The sequence below is a fragment of the Paralichthys olivaceus genome, chromosome 20, assembly GCF_024713975.1.
Source record: "Paralichthys olivaceus isolate ysfri-2021 chromosome 20, ASM2471397v2, whole genome shotgun sequence".
In the NCBI taxonomy this organism is placed as follows: domain Eukaryota; kingdom Metazoa; phylum Chordata; class Actinopteri; order Pleuronectiformes; family Paralichthyidae; genus Paralichthys; species Paralichthys olivaceus.
The window spans coordinates 7,198,956-7,221,489 of NC_091112.1; the positions used below are offsets into that span (position 1 = coordinate 7,198,956).

At 40.8% G+C, this 22,534-nt stretch overlaps 1 protein-coding gene across 19 annotated transcripts in view; it reads left to right on the forward strand.

The window, feature by feature from the left end:
* ptk2aa (protein tyrosine kinase 2aa) overlaps positions 1 to 22,534 on the forward strand; it is a 57,542-nt gene that overhangs the window by 23,555 nt on the left and 11,453 nt on the right. For 4 of the 19 annotated variants that reach the window (XM_069516762.1, XM_069516757.1, XM_069516766.1 and 1 more), the window contains 22 exons: positions 172 to 416; positions 1,704 to 1,873; positions 2,954 to 3,041; positions 3,412 to 3,491; positions 3,580 to 3,642; positions 5,344 to 5,398; positions 10,569 to 10,709; positions 10,918 to 10,995; positions 11,214 to 11,321; positions 11,720 to 11,837; positions 12,259 to 12,289; positions 13,540 to 13,604; positions 13,901 to 13,987; positions 15,637 to 15,654; positions 18,014 to 18,070; positions 18,838 to 18,858; positions 20,681 to 20,778; positions 21,148 to 21,232; positions 21,336 to 21,436; positions 21,576 to 21,691; positions 21,824 to 21,924; positions 22,343 to 22,432. In XM_069516762.1, the coding sequence (XP_069372863.1) occupies positions 216 to 416; positions 1,704 to 1,873; positions 2,954 to 3,041; positions 3,412 to 3,491; positions 3,580 to 3,642; positions 5,344 to 5,398; positions 10,569 to 10,709; positions 10,918 to 10,995; positions 11,214 to 11,321; positions 11,720 to 11,837; positions 12,259 to 12,289; positions 13,540 to 13,604; positions 13,901 to 13,987; positions 15,637 to 15,654; positions 18,014 to 18,070; positions 18,838 to 18,858; positions 20,681 to 20,778; positions 21,148 to 21,232; positions 21,336 to 21,436; positions 21,576 to 21,691; positions 21,824 to 21,924; positions 22,343 to 22,432 (1,972 nt within the window). In that variant the 5' untranslated portion in view covers positions 172 to 215. Of the gene's footprint in view, positions 1 to 171; positions 417 to 1,703; positions 1,878 to 2,953; positions 3,042 to 3,411; positions 3,492 to 3,579; positions 3,643 to 5,343; positions 5,399 to 10,568; positions 10,710 to 10,917; positions 10,996 to 11,213; positions 11,322 to 11,719; positions 11,838 to 12,258; positions 12,290 to 13,313; positions 13,453 to 13,539; positions 13,605 to 13,900; positions 13,988 to 15,636; positions 15,655 to 17,737; positions 17,879 to 18,013; positions 18,071 to 18,837; positions 18,859 to 20,680; positions 20,779 to 21,147; positions 21,233 to 21,335; positions 21,437 to 21,575; positions 21,692 to 21,823; positions 21,925 to 22,342; positions 22,433 to 22,534 lie in introns of those variants that run through there. The other 15 variants (XM_069516763.1, XM_069516760.1, XM_069516764.1 and 12 more) reach the window with 13 other exon arrangements.

Below are 22,534 nucleotides of genomic sequence, written 5' to 3' on the forward strand. Positions count from 1 at the left end.
CTAATGATCCACATTACATCAGTTTGTTATCTCCCAGAAATCACTGCCCTAAATGGTTGATTGGTTACTTGCAAAACGGATTCAGTGTTTCAAAATCTCCGTCACTCTCCTCTCATTCATCTCTTCATTCTTCCTCATCTTTCTAACTGATTCACCTTCTGTGCTCCTCAGAATATGACAGACACCTAGCAGCTGCTGTGTCGGCGAGGAAAACCATGGCGACGGCCTACCTGGACCCCAACCTGAATCACACCCTCCTCGGAGGCGCCAAGTCGCGGCTGAGCGCGGGGGGGTCAGACCGAACCATTGCCGGCTCCGTGGACAGGGTTCTCAAAGTCTTCCACCACTTTGAGACCAACACTGAGAACAGCTGCTGGTCGTCCAATATCAGATATGGAGACGCAACTGATGTCAGGGTGAGAAGAGATGAACACCTACTGTATGTGCAAAATATTAGGGACACAAGTTAAAGGCTTAGTTGTTAAATTTAATCCATAACAGTTTTGATGCCAAACTGTGGCATTAAAAATTCAATCTGAAGGGTTTTAGATTATTTTCAGCCACATTTGGTGTTTTTGAGTTAAGAGCAGCAAGACTGTGTTGTTGTGATCACGTAAAATAAATAACAGTGGTTCTGTTCATGGTAATGAAGGCACATGTCCTCCACTGCAACTATGTAGCTCATTGATGAGGTTTCAGTAGTTTTGGACAGAACTTGAGGTCTGTGGCACAGTTTTTACTTTTAAATTCTATTAGTGGATTGTTTTTAAGTCAATAACACTATAGCACCACAATAGTTTTTATCTTAAACTTTGTAAATTATGCATCGCAGGTATTTACTGTTAATCTCTACATAATCTGTGTTGGATTTTGTTGATTTTTCACTCATGTGTTGACACAAAGACAAATAGAGAATAGTGAGAAGCTTATTTGACTACAAGTGACCATTGCAACCTTCCAGTGGTTTTAAAGGTGGATCTTTGTTTTATGTCCTTGGCTCAAGGTCCCAACTGTCCGCTTTGATAAAGAACAATGAGAATAATTTTCGTGGGAATGCATGTAACCTCAGGACACCATCTTTTTGTGTGCGTGCATGTACCATTGTATGTTTACATTTCAGTGCTTTTAGATCCACTCCCATGACGCTGAAACTACTTAGTGCAACTCAAACTTTTGTCATCTCCCTCCTCTTCCTCTCCTCTTCCTCTCCTCTCCTCCTCCTCTCTACTTCGTCTCCTCTTGCTCTTCTCATCCTCCTCTCCTCTCCCTCCTTCAGTATGTAGGTCAGACCCCCTAGCGTTTTACATGGCAATGCACATGGTTCTGTGAGCATTATGGGGCGTGTGTGTGTGATGTCTCTCAACTTGTTTGGGTGGGAATGTCATGTTAAATGAAATGAAATCAACAACACACACACAAACACACACACACACACACACACACACACACACACACACACACACACACAGACAGACAAATTCACTTGGATAGACTGATGCCCTTGTTGACCTGATACAAAATGCCAGACATATACTTAAGCACTATTGGTACAATAACTTGGTCAGTGTTTTTGTCCACTGAGCTTCTCTGCTTTAACACTGATATACTGAACATGTGCAGGGACACTTTTACCAGGATAGTACCAATTCAAATAGAGGGGAGAAAGTGTTCTCAAAATTAAATTCTTTGCTCTCTGTGTCCAGGGAATCATCCAGAAAATTCTGGACATCCACAAAGTGCGCTGGACGTCTTGTTTTGGTCTGCACCTCAGCAACAGCCAATCCAGAGACCAGGTGCACTGGCTCCACCCTGATATGGGCGTTTCCCACGTTAGAGAGAAATACGAACAGGCACGACCGAATGAGGAGTGGAGGTAAGAGAAGACAAGTGTGTGTGCAAAGTGTAAATGCTGCATTCAGAGCCTTAAATCAGAGTTTTGGTCATGAAGCTGCCAGCAGGGACAACGGGCAAAGGTACATCCCTTGCCCTTGGTATTTTATTTGTTGTCAGGCAGACTCCTGAGCTACAGTGACGTCCTGTTGGAATATATGTTGTCTGTCATCAGTATGTTGTTCGCTGTGCCCTCTCTGATTTCTCTCTATTTTATTTGCCGTTTGGCGATTAGTAAAGTTATCTTACCTGACCTTTTAAAAAGTTAATATCTAGTGTCCTAGATGAGCTTTACCTGAGATTTTAAAGAGTAACTGTTGTTAAAGTTTACTTATAATCCTTGTAGTTGTTTGTCCTCAACAATCTCTCTCGAGACCAACTGTGAGGTTACAATTCACAGCCTCCTGTCTTTGTCAGACATGACTTATTTAGCCTTGTGAATTCATTCTGTTTCACTGCTTCCTCCAAACAGCAGCCTGCTCTTTTGTACACCACAGTAGCATTAGTGATTTATATCAAACAGAGTTGTGTAAAATAGTAAGGCCCGTCTGTGGTGTAGTGATGGTAGGGCTCGCGTGTGTCTGTGTGGGTTCAGCAGTTTGGATGTTAATTTTCTGCTATATATTACCTCTATTGTGGCGGCCGTGGTGCTAATGCTATTGTAAGGCGCAAGACCTTTGGCACTGAGGGAGAGAAGCAGATGCCTGCTTTGTCAAACCAAGTCAACATCTCTCCATGTCTCTGCTCTACTCATCTTTCAGTCAGTCTACTCATTTGCATTCTTGCATATTGTTTTTCTTCTCTCCTCATCTGTCTGTCTCGATTCTTCATTTCCCTCCCTGGCAGTAGCTTACCGCTGACTGTGCTTTTTCATTATCAATTAAACTTGATTATTTTTTAACTCATTTACAAAATTTAGTAGTGATACACATAAAAGAAATTGCCCCAGCATATTTTTCTACACAATACTGAACCGTCACGTCTCTGGTACTGGTTGATTTAAAATGGCGTCAGTGCAGCTCTGCACAACATTAACTCTCTCCTTTGTCTCCTTCCACTACAGGTATGAATTAAGGATCCGGTATCTTCCAAAGGGCTTCGTGCAGCAGTTTACAGAAGACAAACCTACACTCAACTACTTCTACCACCAGGTACACACACAGACACACAAACTCTCAGAGGCACCCAGACGCACAAACATATTTCATGTTGTGCCAGCAGGCAGCACCGAGACATATGGTGCTGCATGAAGACTGTGTGTTTTAGCCTGTGGGTAAACTTGGTCAGTAGGACTTTGTGTGTATTTGTGTGAGAAATAGATGTGATACTATTTGTTTCTTGAGGAAATAAATGTTTTTAATATTTTTTGGGGCATTTTTGGACCATGATGGTAGAGATAGAGTAAACACAGGACTAAAGTAAATGGTCCTGCTGCACATGTTGACTTGATCATTGGGCCATCAGGTTGATCCCAGAAATAAATGTTGTAATTAACACACGTTGTGTAATTGTGTCGTTCAGGTGAAGAATGACTACATGACAGAGATCGGGGATCAGGTAGAACAAGATGTGGCTCTCAAACTGGGCTGTTTAGAAATCAGGTAAGACATGTTCACAGCAGTGGCCAGGTAATTTAGTTCAGTGCTTATGTTTCTGACCCTCTCTGTGTCCCACTGCTTTCATTTCCAGGAGGTTCTTCAAAGAGATGAGAGGAAACGCCCTGGATAAGAAATCCAACTATGAACTACTGGAGTGAGTATTTTCTGCGTGGTCAGAGTGCTGCAGGGGCACACACTGAATGTGGCTCCTCATCCCGTGTTAACCTGGGGACATATAAAAACCAAAATATAACACAGTATCTCAGAATTTAGCCGTTCATAGAAAAGTTTGGGAACATTTAGAAATCTGTTCTGTTTTATTTTAGTCAAACTTTAACAAACTGACTTAGTCACTTTTGCAATTTCTTATTCCTTCATATGTCCCCTCATGTTTAACATTTATACATTTTTGAGTTTGCCTCAACTGCTGATCCACTAACAGCTCCCCGCTAGATGGATGTGGATGAAGAGCATTAAAAAACTCAACAAAGTCCCTAACGCTGCTCGTCTCTAATGTGGTCTGATTCTAATGAGCTGTCCTCTCCCAGTGAAGTCTTTCTTTCTGTCCATCCGGCTAACGAGCTCTCCAATTAACAAGAAGAATGCACACTGTCTTTCCATTGAGTTCTCTTTGTGTCTCTTTTTCATCCTCCGTCCATCTGTCTCTCTTCTCGATGCTCTCATCCTCTCTTTTCGTCAGTTTTTCCTCCCGTGTTCTTCTTCTCTCTGCTTTGTGTCTCTGCCTCACCACATCTCCTGCTGATTGGAAAAAGCTGTTGTACCGTGCCTGTTACAAACCAACGAGAAAAGGGGAGAGAAAATGTGCTGTTGGGGTTTTTGGTAAACCGAGTTGACAGTTGGCTGTGAGCGGCTGCGGGCATGTGTTGAGCGTTAGTGGATTAAAAAAACAATTCGTATATATTTTGGGTAGTGTCTGACACTGTTGGCTCCAATCAGAACTTGAATCAGATATTTCACTAATGTATAAGCTCAATTGTTTCAATCCCCTTTATGTTTTTCTTCTTCCAAAATCAAAAGATCACAAGTAAACTATTTTTTTTATTATAGTATTTTTACGTTGGGCCTTGCTGCCATTCTAATGTAATTATTCAGAAATTACTGAATTCAAAAATAATGTGTTACCAACTACTTCATAATTCAAAATGTTATCTGTGCATGTAGTTTCTATTCTTTTTGTGTAACATTCGGTCAGAGATAGTTTTTCTTTGCTTTGCCACATTAGTTGTTTCAGGAATGAAAACTGCTGACTCGTTGTTTCCTCTTACACAGAAACAAAACTCATGTTCCTGTTGGTGATCAGCTGGCTGCAGTTGGCAGACATCCTTGTGGTTTTTGAACTAACGCAAATCATTTAATCAGTCGGTTTTTGTCAGCAGTCGTTCTCTGTGATGATAATAATAGTTTAAGACTGATATTTGACATATGTTGGTGGAGCAGGGGGGAGAAAGGATGACGTCAGCCTGGCTCTCTTTCTCTGCTTCTCCGTCTCTACTTGTCTTTTCTCCAGAGTAGTTTGAGTCATTAGCCAGCTTCCTGTTTTAGCTCCATTCATCCCTCTTTGTCTCTGTGGTCTCCCTCTTTGTGCTCTTCCCCTGCCTCTCTATCTCTCTGTTTTTCCTCAGCCCCGTCTCATAGGAAAAGATGAGTAGTGCTCTGAAGTCAGCACTTAGTCACGTAACTTTCTGCTTCTGCTGGTGTTCAGTCGTCTCTGCCTCTTCGTATCTGTCTGTAGCTCTTATTTCTCAGCGGAGGAAGATCAGATAAAGACCATTAACATTCCTCAGTGTAATTACAGTATAATAAACATTCTTTATCTCTATTTCCTTCTTTACAGGAAAGATGTTGGTTTGAGGCGTTTTTTCCCAAAAGACCTGTTGGATTCAGTCAAGGTGAGAATGATGAGACTTTATAAAAAGATCGTTTTTACTCATTCACTTTCTCTGATTTGAATATTTGTGAAAGAAGATGTGGTTTTGACAGCAGCTCTCTGGTATAACTAAAGGTTTACTCTGATACACTTTTTTCGAATGTGTTACTTTCTGTGTCATCAGACACAGTCTGGTCTGACTGAGTTTGAAACAGTCATAAGCCATTTTCAGACATGACCTGCGGGTAAAATCCAGAGAATTGGCTACGGAAATTACCTGCAGTTTGTCTTTTGCACACTCACACCACAGCGGGAGGTTGTCTGCACAGACACAACAAATCCTCCTCTTTATTAATGCGAGAGGTGGACCAGCTGGGTGCAGCAGGCGGAGACAGGAAGTGATGTATTAACTCAGCTGGGGAGATCACGTGATTTTTCATCACCACAAACTCTCTTAACATCTTCGCCGGTGTCTTCTCCGGGTGTGACACCGCTTTTTCACCTGGAGATATTTGTCTTGTCTGTTTTTTAATTGTTTTTGTCTGTTGTGCATTAGAAGCGTCATCAACCCCCCCACTCGGGGAAGTATCATGGGTTTGTACTGAAATGTATTGAGCATTAGTTGAAAATGTTAAGCTCCCTGTGCTTTATAGTTTTATTCACGTTGATAAACAGTCATGTTAAATTATGTGAGCCAGTTTTGATTTTGGTTGAGCTTGTTTGTATGTGATGGCTGGGTGTTCTTGCATAATGAATGTGTCTGTCAGTGATAAATTTACGGCACGCGTTGAAGGAGAGGGTCTGTGTGTGTGTGTGTACATGCATTTGTTTGTGAAAGAAAGACCTGGTGACCCGAAAAGGTCTAGATGTCAGCAGGCGGGCAGACAGATGCTCTGCAGAGGGAGTGAAACTGTGCGACCCTCGGGTCATGTTTAAACCCACTTTCTCTTTCCAACAATGAGGAGGGAGGGGGAGGCGACAATGTGCGTCTTCCTCAGGACCACACCCCCACTCACTCCTCCAAGCCCTGCTGACTCCCCCCTCATCAGCTGCACATCTACGTACTTCTTTTCCTTCTTTGCAATGAGAACTCACCCTCCCGTGATGTCAGGTGACATGAAGACACAAAACACACATATGTGAAGTCTGACATGTGACTTGACGTCCCTACTGAAATATTATTTTTATTTCATTATAGATCATTTAAGTACATAAAGAGAATGTGTGGAAGTACATTACTAAAGTAGTGATTTTAAAAAGTTTGTTCCTTGATTAATTTATCCAATCACCTTGATCATCTGTATATTAAATACAGCAAAGATTCTTGCATCTTGTGTAATTTTAACAGCTATTTAATCGTTCAAATTATTATCAGTTGAAAGCAGTTGTAGTAATGTCAGGTTTGACACATCTGCTACTGTGTGTGTATGTTTGTGTGTGAGTGTGGAGAGAGAGAGAGAGCACAGCTGTCATTTACGTTTCAGTCGGTCACTCTGGTGAAAGAGAATGGTAGTCATTTAATGGGATTATTCCCCCTCAATGGACTCCACTTCACACACACACACACACACACACACACACACACCAGAGCAGATGGCTGTGGTAGTAAACAGTGACTGATGTTAGCTGTTATAAAGAGGCAGAGTCTGTTCATTCATATTGACAGGCTGGACACCAGGTTGAGTAAAATTGACCTTTTGGTTGCTTTGGGGAGTTTGACCCACCGGCTCCAGCTTGAGCCGTGTCTCTTTTTTTCATTCAAAAAAGTATAAACAAATACACGTACACAAAACGTAAAAAAACTAAATACAATTAGTAAAAACAAAATCAAGAAGAAACATAATTTATAGATCACTTTTCAATATCCACATTACAAAGCGCAGTACAAAATGGAACTGTTTTAAAATGGAACAGCTCGGCTGCAGGAATGGACAGAAGAGCCTGAGGATCTCAAAGTACATAATTGTGCATATTGTACTGAATGGTCAGAGATGTAACTTAAAATATATTCTAAAACTGGAAGCTGGGAGCCATGTATGGAGGGTTCAGTTCTCCTGCAGCAGACACACGTTCGGATCTGACCTGGTGCTCTGCTGCATGTCTTCCCTAATCTCTCCCCATTTCACACTTCAGGCCTGGTCACACATACGCAAATCTTTTCAGCGGTGAGCCTTCGCCTCCCATTCACTTCCAATCTGTGTGAGGGAGCAGGCCAATAAACATCCTCCCCCTGCAGCGTGGCAAATCGTAGCGTGGCTTCGCGTGGAGTTCAACTTTGGTGAACTGTAACCCACAATATTTGCTTCGCAGTCGCGTATTTGTGACCATAAACATACACAGTGAGTTGGGAGGATCCAACGTGTTCCAACTAATTTTTCCGCTGCTGTAAGCCCAGCTAATAGTGCTAATGTGGTCATTCAGTTTAAGTGTTATAGACTGGTAGAATGTTCTGAACACATGGGACACACTCCGAGAACACATTAAGATAAGTACCAGTTGCTTTGAAGGGAGAAGTAAAAGTAGGGTCAGCTAGGCTCCTCAGATTTTGTATTATTTCTAAATTTAAATATTTGCTCAAATGTCTTCAATAAAAAAAGGGCAGACAGGTTTGTTATACAGTTTAAAGAGATTAAATCCTAATTTAGTGGATCTAGGTTGTGTGCAGTACTGGTTGTTTTTCAGCCAAGGACCTTGAACAAGATACAAAAGATCCCCCCTTATGTAAAAGGCCAACACGACAAATGTCTTTGAAAGATATTATATATATATATTAAAAATCTGTTCTTTGTATCAATACAGAACTTTAATGGATTCATTTAAACTTTTTATGCAGTCCCTGAAAATGTGCCACAGACCACTGCGGGTCCGGGAACCCCCATTTGAGACCCACTGCTTTAGTAGATGCCAGTTATCATTGGGATTTATGACTCGTAGTAAAAATAAAGGAAAATAATAATAATTGAGGCTTTCTATGAAAACTAAACCAGAAGTGCCACAGTGCAACCCAGGCTCACGCTGTCTGATTTGTGTTATCGCTCGATTCTGCAGTAAAAGCAAAAAGATACTTGGTCCAAATGTCCAAATTGCTTCCAGGCACTACTGGTGCAAATCACAGCAGGAAAGGAAACAGACACACACACTGTTCTTCAGCCATAAACATTGATAGATTTGACCAAAATCAAACAAACATACTGTGTAAGTGCTGCGACTACTGAGTGTTCAGCCTTTGAGGTGATAGCCACTTGATGCACTTCCGCTCAGGAAGGGTGGACACTTGGGACAGACTATATTTGTGTGTGTGCCTGCATGTGTGTGTGTCTGTGGTGGAATTCTAGGAATGAAAACAGTGATCCTATCAAGAACATGAGCGCACACATCATTTTCTGTAACCATGTGAAATCTGTTGAGATTGCACTCAAACCCTCACAGCTGAACACACAGGGACATTTCTCTCTCTCTCTCTCTCTCTCTCTCTCTCTCTCTCTCTCTGTCTGTGTGTGTGTGTGTGTGTGCGCGTGTGCGCGTGTGTGTGTGTGTGTGTGCACGTGCATGCGTTGTTCTAAGTTTTTTGAGCCTTCTGGCTTAGTAAGTCGACAGCTGACAATGAAATTCTGAAATAAAGTATAGATATTATTATCTATACTAGATATATTAGATATTAGAATAGAAAATGAGATTTTGCCTCCAAAAATACACAGTGTGTCATACAGATTGAACTTCCTGCGATTATATGGATATAAGCCTCATTAGACTCACACGAAATCAACCATTGACTGTTTGTTCCACATTTTCTGTCAACAAATCAATACAACTGGTAAATTCTTTGAAATAGCCTTAGCTTTGAAAGTGCTCATTTATTTTGTGCAGAATGACCTTAATGTGATGCAGTAGTCTACTGTAAATCTTCACGTTTTTTAAAGCCTAGTCTGTACTGCACTAAATCCCCTCTAATCCTTATCTTAATCTATATATGGAGAGTTATTTATAAATTTGGTTTGTCCGTACAGCGTCTGCGCTTGTGTGATATGTGTTCTCACATCACAGCTGGTTTCAGACATGAAGTCTGAAATTGGGAAAATTGGGACAAGACATTTTCCTAACTTTGCCTATCGCATATGAAGAACTCAGCATGAGATTGTGCCACCAGATGCTTTCACAACGGGAGGAAAATGTCAGCACGTTAAATTCCGCTGCAGAAATCCCGTGTTTGTTTACAGCACATCAATCATGTTAGAAACGTCATCAACTCGTACATTTTCCTGCTGTTTTCTCACATGGGCTCACTCTGACATTTTCCAGACATTTTACTAAGGAGCTCGCAGGAAAGCTTCTGGAAATGTTTCCATATTTTAGTTGCCATGCAAACCCCCTCCGGAAAAATCACAGTAAAGTGTCCGTAGTTCAGTTCATGACTGAAAGCAGCTTATGTATTGAGTGTGTGTGTGGGTTTTGATCCATCGTCACTGATGCACTTTTTTTATGTCCATTGGTCAGTGAATCTGCACACACATATACTGTATATATGTATGTAAAGCGCTGCGATGATAAGTGGGGTTGAAAGGTCAGATGTCTTAAATCCACATATATGCGATTGTGCTCTAGCGATTCATCAGACATAGAGGATTATGTTTGGCATATTGTACTCACGTGTGTGTGTGTGTGTGTGTGTGTGTGTGTGTGTGTACTGTATCATTAAGTCGTGAAGTGTAGAGGATTGTAAATGACAGTATAATGTTCCTAGATGGATTTTTATTTCCCATCTGTCCCCTCTATAGTGACATAACCTGAATAAATCAGATGTGAGCGTGTGACTGTAACTGTCACTCTGTGTTAGAGCACTAAGTTGTACTGAGAGATCCACGTTACTATAGAGATAAACAGACGGACTCTTTGTTGTTAATGTGAGTGGTAACTAACAGCACCCACGTGTGCAGGTATTGATCTGAACTGTGAGTGCCCCTAACACTGAAGTGCTGAGGTCACTTTGATCAGCACCATAGTGGCCTAATGGTCAATCAATGCCATCCTCTCTTAGAGCCACTGTCACTCCACCCACACAGAAAAACACACACCAATGTCATCATGAACCTTTCTCACTCACTTGTGTTGGCTGTTAACAATTTGGCTGAATAATATTTATGAACGATGACTGTTTGACCTTAACTTCCTTCGTCTCCCCTCTGTCTCTTCAGGCTAAAACTCTCCGTAAGTTGATCCAGCAGACCTTTAAGCAGGTGGCCAATCTCAACGACGAACAGTGCATCCTCAAGTTCTTGGAGATTCTTGCGCCGGTCTACCGCTATGACAAAGAGTGCTTCAAATGTGCCCTTGGTGTAGGTTTCTTCCATTCATGCCTTCATGTTACTGTGTCCTCATAAAGTGTGACAGCTCTGGTTGGTTGTGCAAGGTTGACCCCTGTTGGTAGTATTAGGTGTTGCATGTATCAGAGATGTGATGCATATAAGCTAAGAATGAGTAGATTTTCTAATATTTATTTCCATTTCTTCTCCCCTCCTTATTCTTGATCTTTCTTCTCAACAGTCCAGCTGGGTGATTCAGGTGGAGTTAGCCATCGGGCCCGAGGAAGGGATCAGCTACCTCACAGACAAGGGATCCACGGTGAGTTTCTTCTAGGATCACAACTGATAAAGTTCTGTATCCAAATATTAATTAAACTAAGTGTCACAGAAGTTAGCAGAGTAACTTAATGGGAAAGTTCAGGCTTTACCTCTGTGATTAAAATACCCACAATGTTATTGATTGAATCGACAGGATTAGCTTTCGACATTAACTTGACTTAATTTCTTCTATCTCTGTGTTTCTCTATTTGTTCCCAGCCCACCCATCTAGCAAACTTTAACCAGGTTCAGTCCATCCAGTACTCGTCTATGGAGGAGAAGGACAGGAAAGGCATGTTACAGCTGAATGTAGCTGGAGCGGCTGAGGTACGGCCAGTCTCTCTGTTCGCTGTCATTTTCTCTACATTGAGCACATAAGAGAAGCTTCTCAACACCCACAGCTGTAGGATTAGAGTTTTTGTGTATTTCTTACATTTGAAAGTATCGGATTTATTTACCAACCCACTGAGAGAGAGAGAAAGGTTTTCCTCTGGTTCGAGGAGCAGCTGGAAACCCCCACTGTGCTGTGACATGGAAGAGTATGTGTGTCGCCTGAGATAATGGCTCTTTGTAACACATCTTTGTGTGTGTGTGTGTGTGTGCGTGTGTGTGTGTGTGTGTGTGTGTGTGTGTGTGTGTGTGTGTGTGTGTGTGTGTGTGTGTGTGTGTGTGTGTGTGTGTGTGTGTGTGTGTGTGTGTGTGTGTGTGTGTGTGTGAACATTCAGCCTCTTACAGTTACAACAGCATCACTGACCATGGCGGAAAACTTGGCTGACTTGATTGATGGCTACTGTCGACTCGTCTCCATGGACACTCATTCCTTCATCGTCCGTTATCAGAAAGGTATGAAACTGTATTTTCCTCTTTTTTTTCTAGTTCCTCTGTTCGTCAGTATCAAATACTATTTACGGACATTGTGCACTAGATACAATAATTTTTTAGACTAACAAATCTATGTGCTCTGCATTTATCCTCAACACTAAGAATATTTCTCATTTATAACATTTGCTTTTAAAATAATCATATATTTGCTGTTATTTGGTTTTACAGTGATAACATTTTGATTACTGTTGTTGTATAATCCTTCATTTAATAAAGGCTGCAAGATTCACTGAACTACAGCACAAGTCCCCATGTTTATATACAGTTCTGATGCTGTATAATGTATTTTATACACAGAAGAAACTGTGGCTATATCCTGTGTACTGTGTTTAATGTCCTGCCTGAGTCATAAAACATTATACTGTTTGTTTTCATCCTCTAGAGGGAGAGAGAGCACTTCCTTCCATCCCAAAGTAAGTCAAACTATTCTTAGTACTGTTACAGTAAAAATAACAATAACCCATAAACTGTCTCTTTAAAAAAAAATGTAATTCATGTCATTTGTCATTTCTCTGTCTGTTCTACATGAACATGGTGTGTTGACTGTGAGAAGTTCACCAAACCTGTAATATAATTCTTCTAAAATGTTAATCAATCAAATCAATCAATTAAATGTATTTGTACTGTACTGTATGTCACATGTTTCATATCTACGTTTGGTAAATTCTAAATCATTACCAAGACATTTCCTCCAAAGTAATTATAATTAGTCTTAGTATGGAACTAGATTGTTACACTTAAATACAGGACGAAAATTATTTTTTTTTCCAGGAGAAAATCAAATAAATGTTTCCTTTAAAATGTTGTAATAAGAGTTCTCACACTGACTCATTAGTCGTTGAGTTTTCTGTATTTCATAGCAGCATAAATAAATAGACACCAAACTTCCCCACAACTTCCCAAATAATATTAAACTTTGGGTTTTTTAGTAAAAGCTTATGTAAGTGTTGCATCAGAAAATCTGAACAAAAATGTTTTTCCTTCAAAATGATCCTTAGTTAGGATTTCTCGCACTGAGTCATCAGGCCTTAAAAAGATTTACAGAGAAAACACTGTGGCGTCAGCCAAGCTCATTGTGTTTGTTTATCTGCGAGCACGGCAGCCTGGACGTGGCCTGTCAGCCGCACGCATCCCAAAACTTTTCATGTACTTTAGGTCATTTAAACTCAAATCCCTCTCTTTCTTTTGCTTTCTTTCTCTCTCTCTCTGTCCGTCGCTGGTCAAATAAGGAGATAAAGTTTAGAAGCCAAATATTTTCCACTTAGGGGTTTTTTAGACACTCTGGAAATCTCCTCCTCCCTCTGTCCGCTGCACACTCACTCTCTCTCCGCTCTCCGCCTTTTCTCTTTTTTTCTCTCTCTCTGCCCGTTGTGGTCTGTGATGTAAAGATAGTGGAGCTCAGATGACAGAGAGAGACCACGGCAAAGGCAGCGAGATAATTGAAGCAGTGCAGGCTCGTTTACAGATAGCGATTGCAGCACTTCCATCCGACCCAACGCGCAATGTGAATAACAGTTTCCATGTTTTATTGGAAATCTGATGCTGGAAATCGCTGATATTTTTCGATTCAGCGTCGGTATGTTTGTGTTGTGTCACCTGAGTGTTTACCTCTGGTGCTGATGTGTACTTCTCATCTAATTTACCGTATTCTGTTTTTCTCCAGAGTGTCAAACAATGAGAAGAAGTTGGAAGCGGTAAGGAGTGGAGTCAGAGCGATCTCCGTCTCAGGTAAGATAATTTTAAAAAACGCTCATATTTAGAGGTGAGATGAACAGTCAGAAACCGTCAGTTCGCTCCTTTCTTCCTCTTCGTGTCCTCCAACATCTGTTTCTTTTTTTCCTCTCCTCTCTCATTGTTTTCTCCTCTGTGGGGAAGGCCTCTCCCTCTCATCCCATCCTCTCTGTTCCTGCGTTCTTTTTGTTTACTCTCCCCCCTTCGGTCTTTCACACATCCCTCCCCTCATCCATTCACTCTGTGTTTTTTTTCTCTGTCCTCTCTCCCCCTCACTTCCTCATTGGCTGAAGACCTAGTGACATCAACCCCTCCTAAGCCAACCAAGGCGCGGCGTTTCCTCCTCCCCTTTGTCTTCTGTTCAGATTCACCGCCCAACGGTATCCTCGGCTCTGATTGGAAAGTTAGTAGAGGAGCGTATCCACAAAATTGTGATGTGGGGAGAATTAAAATGCCTGATTTGATCGTTGTGGTTATTGGGTAACTCGCATCACGTCCGGAAAAAACATCTGTAGAAGCGACTGTAGAAGTTTTACTCTGGTTTATGAACTCATTTGGTTCATAAGGACTCTAAAATAAAAGCCATTCAATTATTGTCAGAGTTTTGGAAAAGTTTTTTGATTAACTTTCAATTGTATTGTGGATTCAAAAAGTATCATGTAATTTTAAGGATGCTCTCCTCTACTCAACTGTCTCTGTCCTCGCTGCGTGGTTACTGCAACTAATTTAGTCCTTCACAAAAGGACAAACACGACTAAACCACAATAACTGGTGTTCATGTTGCTGCATATAACCAAGCTGATGTGCATTAAAAGAACTGGGACGCAAATAACGACTGTGAGAGGTACCTCCTGTAAAACCTGGGGTTCGTGTGTTTTTGATGCATCAGTGATACATTTTATTCCTGACTCTCCAGCTGTTTTACATTTCACCTCTCACACTTTAGATCAAGTATTCAGATTATCCTGAGCCTATTGACGAGGGCTGCCAAAGATCGTCGTTTTCATTTTTAATCTTTGTGAGATTTAACAGAATGATGTGAGTGGATGTAGGGAGATGGAGTAAAATGCTGAAACCTTAATGCTGAGGTCACAGTTATTTTTATTCTTCATTTTCAATGTTACATTTCAGTCAATTCAAATTCATTATTTGTGGCTAAGTAGTGACTCATCGCTCTTTGCGTATGTTCCCCATCAACCAACTCATCACTTTCAGCTCAAGACTGTTACTCTGTGATTAAAGACAATGAAAAGCTTTGTCATAAAAATTGAAATAATGTTCATGAAACACTTGAAAGTTAATTCTACAAAACAATAACCAATATAGATGAGTTGAATGTTTCCCGCAGTAATGTTGACATCCTAAGTGGGTCAGAAGATGCCCTCGTGTCTCCATCTGTGGCTTTGGCAGCTGTCGTCAGTAGCTCGCAGGAACGCTCGCAGAAAAAAAGTTGTGTAGAGACGTAGAAACTTCTCCTTCAAGCTTCTTTCTAACCTCTTAGCTACCAACTATTTGGTAGGAGGCCTTTAATTAAAATATTTCATAATTTCTAAATATTTCTCAAAGTATTTAAATGATGAAGCCTAAAGATACTTTTGAAAAATGGGCTCCTGATTGGAAATCTTCTGAGTGAATTGCCGGAGTAAACGGGGTTCAAACCATTGAACAACAATCTTACATTTAAGACAGAAGTAGCCAGTTCCAGGGCTAAAGAAGAATTCATGTTGCTGCTGTTTTCTTGCACTCATTCATCTCTTTGCTATGTCATCATCACAACATTAATGGAAGCTGTTAACTCACTGGAGATATTTTGGATCTGTACTAACTGCTTGCTGAGTTTTTGGCTTTTGCAGATCCTGCGACATCTCCCAGGTCGTTTCAAAGATTTTCATGCTCTAACCTCTCCTCTCTCCTCTTCTCTCTCCTCTTCTCTCTCCTCTCTGCTCTGCCTCCCTCTCTTCTCTCTTTCTCGCTACTCCTCCTCCTCCTCTGCTGTCCCGTTTCCTGCATGCTCTCCTGGACCCTGCAGAAGATCTTAGTGGGGATGGTAAAGTTATGCTGTTGTTTATCAATCTCTCTGTTGTTCCTTCTTTCTTGTCCTGCAATACACAGCACCTTCCTGGAAAAGGGTAGCATGTGTGTATTGGTGTGTGTGTGGGGGGCTGATGTTTATGCATGCATTCTTCCTTCTTTAACAATAGCTGTAGTGGTCTATTGTGTAATATAGTGTGGAATATGCAGTGTTGATTATGTGTTTGTTCCTCGTGTTTCAATGACTTGGAACATGAATCAATCACCAGTAGCTTTAATGGTAATGATCTGTTAGAAGCTAGAGTGGCTTTCTACTTTAGTATTGTGTTTTAATTTGTTTGTGTGTTTTTATCCATGTCTATTGGTGAATTAGCTAAATTGGCTAAATTACCACTAAACTTGAAATATGTCTGTGTTTAACCACAAGATGAAAAAAAAAAAAACAGAACTAGTAAATGAAGCAATATCTCTCTGCAAGGGAACTTCTCCAAACTGTTCTCTCTGCAAACACACACACACACGCAGCACAAAAACACAGTCATGCATGCGCCCACACATGCAAAATCATGCACACGTGTACTCGCATACATTCATGCACACACACACACACAGTGGAGCAGGGAGAGGTTTGCTGGATCTGAGAGCGGGTGCATTCCTGGCTATAATGGGCAAACTAGATCTCACACACACACACGCAAGCTTGCGCGCACACACACACACACACACACACACACACACACACACACACACACACACACACACTTCCCTCCACTGGAAGCAGAAGGAGACGGAGTTAGACCAGTCAAACTTAGAAACAGTTTACTCTGTAGAACAAAAACCACATGAGCCTGAATATGCAGCGATACAAACAATGGACCTCACAGCACAAACGTCCACATCAGTGTGAAATGGTTCTGTGTTCTGGTTCTATGTGGAAGCAGAGCTGCAGATTTAACAGCAACAAAAAGTCATGAAATTGTTTGAAATCTGAATTATGCATTTAATTGACACTGATGAAACTGAGAAAAAACAACATAAGAAGATATTTCTAAAATGGGTTTTATCACAAGCAACGTCTGATGAAAACACCATTTACTAATGCTGTGTTGTTTATGTCAGTCTGTCTTGTAAAACACATTTTATTGGTGCAACATTTAAGGCTTCCCTCTACTCTCTTAATATGGAAAACAAAAATCAAGCACAGTAGTATGATATATAAATACTACTTATACATGCTGTGTAAAGTACATATCAGTAATATTGGCTAAAATTGTTGTGAATGGCCTGATCACTTTCAGGACAAATTGAAATCGGTCTTGGCGAGAGCAGAGTAACTCCCAGCAAGTTAGTGAAAAAAGCATATATGTCAAACTACTGTATTTATTAAATAATCAGCACTTTTCAGTTTCATTTGCATTGGAAAAGATTCACTGTATTTTATTGCCTCTGTTGCGTAAACATCTCATCCATCTTATTCTACACAGTGGGCTGTTGGGATGTATCTTGGGAAAATCAGCCACAGGCTTTAGAAAGGGATTTCTGATCAATTTGGGGACGTGTTCCCACAGAGCCTGGTGAATCCCCGACCATAGCAGTGAATGAAGAGAGAGAGAGCGAGAGAGGGGGGTGTTCAGGACAGCAGCAGATGTTTGACTCTCGTTTCCAACAGCTGAGTCTGCACACTGATTTTATTTTAAACACCACCATCTGGTTGGGATTGACTCGGTCCATCTCTCCCTGTCTTTTTCCTGCTGCGTCTCTTTCGCTGCCTATCGGTCTGATTCTGCACAGATTTGATCCTGAACACTACAATCTGCTTACATGACAGCCACGCACACCATTTCTCCTCTTCTACCGTGTGTGTGTATGTATCTATGTATGTATGTGTGTGTCTCCCTCTTATATCCCAGTCTCTCTTTCTTGTTCTGTCTCTCTCCTCGTCTCCGTCAAACTCTCTCCTTTCTGTCTTTTCTTTTCCATCCCCGGCGCAGCTACTCCCTGCACCCCAGCTGCTCTCACACAGACAGATATGCACAACACATGCTCAGCTGACCTTCTCCGCCAAGTGTGTGTGTGTAGCAGAGAGAGGGAGAGAGAGGGAAAGAGAGAAGCTACGTGGGTGTTGCTTCGTGCAGAAGTTGTCGAAACTGAATTTGTTTTAAGAGTTAGCTGCTTTACGTTCAAGTGTTTTCGTGCAGTTATATTCTTTGCTGCACACGTTTGAACGTAGTGGACGTATGGTAAATAGAGCAACATGTGCACGACTGTCTTGTGTGTGTTTGTGTATGACATATATACTGTACATGTATGTTGTGTGTTTTCTTTATTGTTTTCATGTAGCTTTCGTTAAATTTGACACCATGTTGATGTTGCAGAGACCGATGACTATGCAGAGATAGTGGATGAAGAGGACACATACACCATGCCCTCCAGTAAGTAACTTCGCCCATCTCCACAAAACAAACCTGTTGCTCTTCAGTCAAATGTTTTCAGCTCTCAAACAAACGTAAAACTTGTTGCGCTATCTTTTAAAGAACAGCCTGGTGTGAAGCTCAGACTCACATGAGGAGTTAGACATTCGGTTTGGTAGCGACTGATCAAATTCAGGCCAGTTCTGCCGTCTTATGTAAACAGTGGAGACTCGGGCTGCAGGTCACGGAGGCTACAACTCAAACATGTGGTTCATGGAGACACGTTACATCTGTCGGATACATTTATGTGCTGGTGCGTTTGGCTTTAGCTTCTGTGCAAATACTTTTAAAGTTGATTTACGTATTTGATCGTTGGGCAGAGAACTGTGGATTGTTCTTCTTTCCTCCCACAGTCTTTTTTTCTATCGTGTGTTATTTATGCAGCTTTATATCTTCGTCTCTTTGATTTTTTTGGTTCTCTCAGCAGACTTCCCCTAAACACACTATTTTCCTGCTCTGTCACTGATTTTGTGCCATCTGCTCCAAGTATAAAATAAACTGCATAACATTCATACCTTTTAAACCTTCTTCTTAACCTTTCTGTGGCAACATCAGCTCAGTTTTCATTCACTTATTTATGAACTAAACATTTAATATAGAATAAAATCAGTGGATTGTCTTTAAATGTGTGTGTGTTTTCTCAGCTATTTTCAATCTTAAAGCGGCTGTCTGCCTCTCCCCTCTCTTCATCTCTCTCTTTCTTCCTCTTTCTCCCATCGCCAACACAGTGAGCTATGGAGTAGTTGAAGGTAAAAACTGTCCGTCTCTGTCGCAGTCTGTCTGAAAATTTAAATGTTTTGAAATGTTTTTCTCTGCTGGGCACTCTTCTAAACTATTGGGGCAAATTTGCTGCAAGTCATTTTCAATCATGTAAATAGCCATTGTAGGATTTTTAGTACCCAACAAAGAAAAATACAAATATATAAGGGGTTAAAGTTTGTTGTTGACTTTTGATTGTTGGTGTTTTTGTAGACTGCACTTCATTCAGGTCTGGTGTTGGAAATAAAAAGAAGAGGTCAACCATAAACACTTAAAAATGTTAAACGAGCTAAACTACCTCAGAGTTATTTGTGTTGCGTATCGGCTTGGTTCTTGTTTCACCATCATGTTGGTTGTAACCATTCACTGTTTCTAAAGATGGACGACATGATAGCCCCCCCAAAAGTAAAGCCAAAACATCTTAAGTCATAAATCCAGCCCCCTCCATGTTGGTTGATGGGATGTGGATCAAATTAAAAAGTACATGTCAAGATGGTTTCTGTCATTTTAGATTTTATCACACTGATGTTGTTCTGGTTTTCCCAGTAACTTTGATTTTAGTTTGTTATTTGATGCTATAAAAATGGACAGAAATGCCCTGATGAACAGCTGAGACTGACTCATGATTGGCCGAGTGCCGGCATCAGTGTGAACTTGCTATCGCGGCTCCATTCCTTGAACGCCACTGTGCAGACTCTGGTGGCAGCGTTCGTATTTGAGATATTTTAGCTTTATTCCTGGATAGAGGGAGGGAGTGGTGAGGGATCGTCCATCTTTTTATACAGTCAATGGTTGTGACATTTTTATTTCTTTATTTTGATTTAGAATTAAGATTATAGTTTTTAATTTCTTTATGTTCTCTGTGGGTTTTGTCTTTTCATTTGAAGTGGTATTTCATTTCCTGTGAGGGAATTGCCAAAGGGAAAAATTGCAATAAATCTCCTTGTAAAGGAATGCAATTTTGCAGTGCTGTATTTGGGATCCTACTGCATTAATCAGTTGGTTAGCTTGACTTTATTCAGCCCAACAGATAAGAACTTTGACAGTGTAAGGTCATGATGGTCATTGTCATGCATAAACCTCTTGAACTTACTATTAAGTCGGTTTTTACGATGTTTGATTCGCAGCTGAGGTTAATAGTCCTCAGTATATTCATTTAAATTCTTTTGTAAATACTCGCACTGGATCTGAAGTATGTTCAGTTCGGTCTGGGCTTGGCTGCAAATGTGTATACACAGCAACTGTTTATATTTTGTGGGGAACAAAAATGAGACCACTTTCATTTGGACCTCACCATCGAACACTTTTCTAAAAAACAATCCCGACCCAGGCTCCTTCCGTGTTTTATAAATGGACTTACATGAACAGAGGCCTCGAGGTTATCACCTCTAATTAATGATCTTATTCATAAGTAATTGTTTATGTGTTTTCTTGCAGCTAATGTCAGTACAGGAAAAACAGAAATCAGACTTTTGCTGTGCTTTTGAAAACAATGTTAATGAATCATACATTTGTCTCTAAAATAGGTTAATGTTATGTTATGAATGTTAAACCCTGGGTACTTGTATATATTATAAATGGTTTATTTCAGTATAACCCAGTTGCCTGTGGATTACCACAAGAAAATGTTTAATAATTTAAGTGTACTTAAAGAAGCTGATACCATCCATGTTTCCTTGTCCTGGTAAACTTCCTCCATGTGCTTTAATAGAGAAGCATGTCAGATGTGAAGGGTTTTTTCTGTGCATAAAAAACAGCCGGTGAATTTATCTCTATCCTTTCTCTCTCCTCTCTCTGCTCCTCCTCTCTCAGCGCGGGACTATGAGATCCAGCGGGACAGGATAGAGTTGGGTCGCTGTATCGGAGAGGGTCAGTTTGGAGATGTGCACCAAGGAGTCTATAACAGCTCGGTACGTACAAATCAAAACACCACTTCAAACTGTTGAAGTGAAAAATTATACAGATTCTCAAGTGTTTATCTAAATGACAAGTACAGATGATATATATATAAACACCTGCTACAATAGGTCTTTAGAAATTTAATATTATTGTTTATTCACTCAGTGAAACTAAATTGAGTTGATATGAACATACTGCAAATCCATCAAGGCAAACTGTAATCAAAAATAAACTATAGGTAAACTGCTTGTTTTACATGTGTGACAATTTGTCTGTGTATTCTATAAAATGTGAATTTAATTAAAATATTGTATTTTAAGAAGTATATTGTTAGATATGCTTCAATGCTAATCCTCTGACTTGTGTTCCGTGTTGTGCAGGACAAACCCGCTCTACCTGTCGCCATTAAGACCTGTAAGAACTGTACCTCAGACAGTGTCAGAGAAAAGTTCCTTCAAGAAGCATGTAAGACCACAGTGTGTTCTCTGTGTGTGACTCGTTTAAAACTGTGACTCATTTCATGCACACTGGGGTTTGAACGTGTGTCTGTCTCCTGTTCTCCCTGCAGTGACAATGCGTCAGTTCGACCACCCTCACATTGTTAAGCTGATCGGAGTGATCACAGAGAACCCGGTGTGGATCATCATGGAGCTCTGTACGCTCGGAGAGGTGCGGCTGCAGCTCTTTGTTTTGATTTACAAAAGAAGCTGTTGAGTTTGACCTTGTATCTGTATCCACTCTCAAAACCATCGTCTCTTAATACTACATCCCTGTGTTTCGGTCCATCTTTCCCTCTCTCTCTCCACAGTTACGTTCGTTCCTTCAGGTGAGGAAGTACAGTCTGGACCTGGCCACTCTCATTCTGTTTGCCTACCAGCTCAGTACGGCGCTGGCCTATCTGGAGAGCAAGCGCTTTGTACACAGGTAAACACATTCACAGCCCTGGTGATTAACGGTGCACCTCTCCTGTTCTTTGGTGAATATTTAGCATCAAACAAATGATAAATCACATCAGTGATTCTGGTCTGACAACACCCCTTTTTTTGTGCCTCACAGGGACATTGCAGCTCGTAATGTTTTGGTCTCATCCGTCGACTGTGTGATGCTCGGAGACTTTGGTCTGTCACGATACATGGAGGACAGCTCTTACTACAAAGGTAGCGAAACATTGTGAGCATATACAGTGCACATCTTTTTCATTAACATAGAACAGTGATTCATCAGTATTTAAAGACAGTGTTTAACGTCCTAATGCTCTTATATTTTACCACCTAAACTCAACACACAGACATTTTGTTTGTTTCATGCTCTTAATTGAAGCAAGCAGCTAATCAGAGACATCAGTCTTTTCATGTTGCTTGTACTTTACCATCATCTACTGGTGACATCAGGCTACTACAGTTTACTTTGAGGGGAATCACCTGCCTGGTTTTATTTCAACCTTCTTGTTGGTCGATGGAGAATTCACCCATTTGACTTACAGATTTATTGTAGCTGTAAAAACCTGCTCTGTTCTCTATAGCTGATCTTGAATCTGTGGTAGTTTGTCATCATCTGTGTCCGTCTTTGTTTCAGCTTCTAAAGGTAAACTTCCGATCAAGTGGATGGCACCTGAATCTATCAACTTCAGAAGATTCACGTCTGCCAGCGATGTCTGGATGTTTGGTAAGATGACACCATTTGTGTGTGTATGTGTTGTTAGTTCTGCTCTCTGGAAAATGTTTTTATTTAAGAAACAGGGCTGTGACCATCTTTTGTCAGGTTCAT